This window comes from Pavona decussata, unplaced genomic scaffold (genome assembly GCF_977016875.1).
Source record: "Pavona decussata unplaced genomic scaffold, jaPavDecu1.1 SCAFFOLD_218, whole genome shotgun sequence".
Lineage (NCBI taxonomy): Eukaryota > Metazoa > Cnidaria > Anthozoa > Scleractinia > Agariciidae > Pavona > Pavona decussata.
Window position 1 is genome coordinate 1,124,904 of NW_028145623.1, and position 5,097 is coordinate 1,130,000.

Here is a 5,097-nt window from a genome sequence, read left to right on the forward strand (position 1 = left end):
ATCCTTTGACCAGCGTTTATAAATAGTTTCTTTATGCGCCAGAAAAACTGGGTTTTAGTCTCTCGCGGGCAAAAATTATCCTCGTTATGACAAAATGGCGGTCGCTCACGAGAAAGGAAATGTCGTAGTGATCTTAAATGACGCCCATTATCAATCAGAAATAGTTAAAGCTGGAGCCAGACTAGTAGTTGTTGATTTTACGGCAGCATGGTGGGTACTTTTTTGTAAAGTTTGCATGGAAAGTGTTACGCTACAACTTCGAGAACCCCTTCTTGTAGATACCCCCTGAAATGCATTATGAACATAACTAAACTTAAACTTTTATATAAGCTGAGGTTTATCCCAGTTGTCCGGTACAACTTTCAAAAAGTTTTTCGTAAACCTGTCTTCTGAACTCACTGTCTTGATAGATATTAGGTTTAATTAAAAAAAAGATGTTCTCATCGGATGGGTTCTTACGTGAAATTTTAGCTGGGAGTGCTTACAGCTGTACACGTAGCTTAGTCTTAGAAAGTGACTCAGCAAAATAACCGGTGGTGACAAATGTTCAATAAAACCTCTAAAATGCACCACATGAATTGACCAATGATTTAATAAAGAATATTTAGTCTGATATATGTCTTAATGATTAAGACTTAATTAATCATATTTGCCGCTGGTAATCTTTGTTCATGAAAAAAAATGTCCCACTCACTTATGTCTCACGGCAACAATATATGTTTAACTTTTTTTTTCTTCAAGTTTTTGATTTTACCCAACTGTATTGTCTAGGTGTGGTCCATGTAAGTCAATTGCTCCAAAATTTGTTTCTTTGAGTACAAAGTATCCAAGTGCTGTCTTTCTGAAAGTTGATGTTGACGAATGCCAGGTTGGTGGTGCTTGTTGGTTTTCATGTTATTTGTTTGTCTGTTTTGTAGATCCACAGGCTTTGTTTAACGGTAGCCTGAGAGACTTGGAATGAATGAATGGCTTCTCAAAATTATCCATTTTGGAAAAATTTTATTCAAGTCTCAAATTCTTTGTCTTTAATACTATTAAAACTCTAGGCATCTTGGACCTAACAGCATAATGGACCATTCTAGAATCATGGAATTCAAAACGTGTAAGGCCCTGATCAGGCTAAGTGCCTGTGCCAAAACAAACAAAACAAAAATTGAAGAATTTGAAACAAAGCCTTTTTTCTTATGTAAATTTACAATAGGTCTTTTCCCCAGTCGCCATTCCCAGCTGGTACATGTACAGCTTCCAAGCTTGGGTTTGAGAGACAAATTACACTCAGACAAGTAGTCTCACACTTGGATTTTTTAGCAAACCTATTAGTGTTGAACTTTTAAGTCTCGGGTAAAATTACATGTATTTGAAAAAAATAATTTCACCAGAATCATCTTGGGCTGTGGATGTTAAATGGCATCTTAGTTTTGGTAGCCAACACTGAAAGTTTTCAAAGCCTCATTTTGTTTTGTTCTTTTGTTTGTTTGTATATTTTCCACAGGATGTAGCAGAAAGAAACAATGTCACTGCTATGCCCACTTTTCAGTTTTTCAAAGGAAAAGTTAAGGTGGATGAAATGACTGGAGCTGATGAAAAGAAGTTGGAAGAAAAGATCAAAAAGTGGATTGGAGATAACGATAGTGACGTTGGTGTCAAAGGACATGTAAGTAACGTAGCATGGATGGGAAAAGCCAAGGTGGGGCCATGGATTGCAAGGACCTCAGAATCACAACCGATGACTGGTTAGTTCAGTTGTTTGGGTGCAGCAGACTGTAAAATGGGATGTTGCAGATCAAATGCTATCCAGACCACAAACCAGGGTCTTAAAAAAGGGGGAGTGGGGATGGTGCAGAGGTGAGAGCACTCGCCTCCCACCAATGTGGCCCCGGGTTGAGGTTGTTGTTGTTCTTGTCCTTGCTCTGAGAGGTTTTTCTCTGGGTACTCCAGACTTTTCCCCTCTCCTGATCAAAACCCAGCAACATTTCCAAATTCCAATTCGATCTGGAATCTGAGGGCCACAGGTTTGTCAGTAGTAAAGACTGTTAAGTGTCGTCTTCGTTAAACAAAGTCAATTTATTTATTTGGTCATTTTATTGATATAATAACTGGCATGATCATGCGAGATGTGCTCAATATCTTGTCGCAGTTTAATAATTATTTTTTCTTATTCAGTTGGTGATAGTCAGGCCCTGCCAACTCAAATAATTATTAAAATTAACAATCCAATATTTATATCAAAAAGGGAATAAGCACCCCCTCACCAAATTAAGCACTCTCCCTTGAGCTGCCAAATGAAAATTGGCACCCTGGGTAGTAAATTGAATCACCATGGTATATTAAGACTGTTAAAATTAATGTTATTGTTAAATGATATTTAAGATGGATTTAGGGATATTTATTAACAAGAGTGGATGTGAATGTCTAAATGAAAGCGATGACCATCACTTGTCAGCTGCATTGGCCAAGGGTCCAGACTATTTGGAAAGCGACTGCGATGAACAGGTACAATTAATTAATTAATTACTTATACTAATTAATGCCTGCTCAGTTTAAACATTCTGTGCATTAACCTGGTTACACATCCCCTGGACTCACACTCTTTCCTACTGCCTACCAGCTGATGGGCAGAATGAAAAAACAACTAAGATTGATGTAAATATGCTTGCAAACGAACAAACTAGATTTGAAAAGTCATCTTCAATCTCATGCTTGCACTATAATCAAACTAAAGGGTCCCTATTAACATACAGTACATGTATATTACAAGTCCCATGTGTACATTGTGCAGTCGCTTGAAGACAAGTTGTGATAACTGATTACAAGTATTTGTTGGCTCTGATTTACATGTTTTATATTAATAATTATTGCAAGTTATCCAGCAGAAAACATTGTGGAAATTGTGAACACATACCGGTAGATATGCCAGAATTTTTTTTCTGTGTGTCGGTAATCCTAAATGCACGTGGTAGAACACAGGGGGCCATTTGTTAAAACTCGGAAAACATGTCAGGTTTCTTATATTCCAATCCATTTCTTTTAAATTAGTAAGTACAGAAATAAAATTTAGTTTTAATTGTAAGGCGACACATATGCTTCAACATTATCTGTTTAATTACCCTATCAGTATCTTGACTGGGGGATGCACTGTTTTGTCTTCTATTTGTTTGTTGTAGTTACTGGTATCAATAGCATTCAACCAGGTGGTGAAAGTTCACTCTCTTAAAATACAAGGCCCTAATGATGGTGAGTACATGTACCTCACTGTCTCAGCACATTTGTTTATGAATATACATGTGGTTAAATAAGATTTCAATTATTTTGCTCAACTTTTTGCTCTCCTGCATGATCCTATAACCAAGAGCCTTCAGTGCTTACAAGTATTATATAAGAAAATGGTCACAAATTTCTAAGACCTGCATCTGTAGTCTGTAGTAGGAATAAGTAAACTGAGAGTGAATGCAAAAATTAAATGTGTGGAGACTCATTTCAGTATTTCACCCAGCCAGCATAGCTGGTCGGATGTTGGATGAAGGCGACAGTTGGGTGAACAATCAATAAAGCTTTGAAGAGTTTAATACAAGACTCGTTTGTCTCTACTTGTCTCTCTCATGGTAGCTCTGCTGCCAAAACTTTACGTTTACACGTGGACATATATCGCCAGCCAATTGCATTCCCCCTGTCTTGTAGCCTGCAATGAGTTATTGTTGGCTTAATGTACACAGAGAAGGTGAACTGATTTGAATTTTTCTTTCTTATTTATTAACAGGCAGAGGACCAAAGAAAGTGAAACTGTTCACAAACCTTACAAAGACCCTGGATTTTGATTCTGCTGAAAGCTTTGAAGCAGTATATACCCTTGAGTATGTAAAGTGATTGGTTTTAAGCTTCAGTATAAAATGTGGGTCCCCAATAGGGTTCTTCAATCCCCCCATCCCGACCAAAATTTTCCCTCAATCCTGTAATCCTAACCACTGTTTTAGCCCAACCGGATCCCAATCATAATTTTTTCAAGCCCCTTACCTCTGTAAAATGCCTTTTTTCAGTTGGATATAGATTCCCACTGGAAATACGAGCACTGATCTTTAAGTCTTTGATCACCAAAAAATTGGCTCTAAGCTTATTTCTTCTATTTCTTTCCACCATAATTACGACATTGTCCAGGAAGGTGACAACCAGATTTCATTGTACATTTTTCGACACTGGACTTCCTGGATCTTGTTTTCCACGGCTCACACTGTAAAATTGTCAAATCCTGCATCCCATCCCTAATTGTAATCCCGAATCTCGTTGCTCATTTCCTCTAAAATCTTGAATCCCGAACTTTAAAAACACCAAATTCTGGAAAGTTTATTTTTGGAAGGCTGCTGTAAGCAGTAACCATTAAATACTATAATCTGTGAAAATGACATTATGTTGCTGTATAGATTAACCCCAGATGACATTAAAGATGATGCCATAATTCCACTGAAGTTTGTCAAGTTTCAAAATGTTTCAAGTTTGACGGTTAGTACTGTACTAGTTAGGGCTTGCTGGTGTTATAAATACCCGATCACAAAAGAATCCAAAAGGCTTATTTCCAATGATAAAGCAAAATTCTTTCACTTTGTCTACAATTTAGTCACTTTCAAGTGGATCACACCATTTTAATCCCTTTCTGCCATTTCTCATCCAATCTTGTACCCAGAGTCCTCAGGCTCTTCCGGCAGTGGTAGGTCACCAGGAGAGACTAAGGAAATTGGAATTTTTTTTTTTTTTTTTTTGATTGGCTGTTCTGTAATGGCTCGCATTGTTTTACCGCAAAATCCTACAGTACTAAAATTCCAGTTCCCAGAGTCTCTCCTGGCCACCAACCGCTTGTCAAAGAGCCTGAGGACTCTGTGCACAAGATAGTTTCTCATTAGATGAGATCAAAATTATTAAATAAATGTTAACATATTACAATATTAGTGGATGCAGCTTGGAGTTTCAAACTGCCTTCGTACCTCCAGCCTCGTTCAGGCAGGTTCCATGTTCAGCTTACTCTATTTTTCATTGATGACAACTTAAAGTACATAAATAATGTAAATGACAGAAGACACATAAATTTTGTGCTAGAGAGCAATTGTG

The 5,097-nt window shown here is 37.4% G+C and overlaps 1 protein-coding gene across 1 annotated transcript in view; it reads left to right on the forward strand.

The window, feature by feature from the left end:
- The first annotated feature begins 53 nt into the window (after positions 1 to 53).
- LOC146459634 (thioredoxin-like protein 1) overlaps positions 54 to 5,097 on the forward strand; it is a 6,422-nt gene continuing 1,378 nt past the window's right edge. Inside the window, exons 1-7 of the mRNA XM_085089215.1 lie at positions 54 to 210; positions 772 to 868; positions 1,493 to 1,654; positions 2,371 to 2,493; positions 3,165 to 3,234; positions 3,758 to 3,851; positions 4,416 to 4,494. Of these exons, the coding sequence (XP_084945341.1) occupies positions 95 to 210; positions 772 to 868; positions 1,493 to 1,654; positions 2,371 to 2,493; positions 3,165 to 3,234; positions 3,758 to 3,851; positions 4,416 to 4,494 (741 nt within the window). The 5' untranslated portion in view covers positions 54 to 94. The remainder of the gene's footprint in view (positions 211 to 771; positions 869 to 1,492; positions 1,655 to 2,370; positions 2,494 to 3,164; positions 3,235 to 3,757; positions 3,852 to 4,415; positions 4,495 to 5,097) is intronic.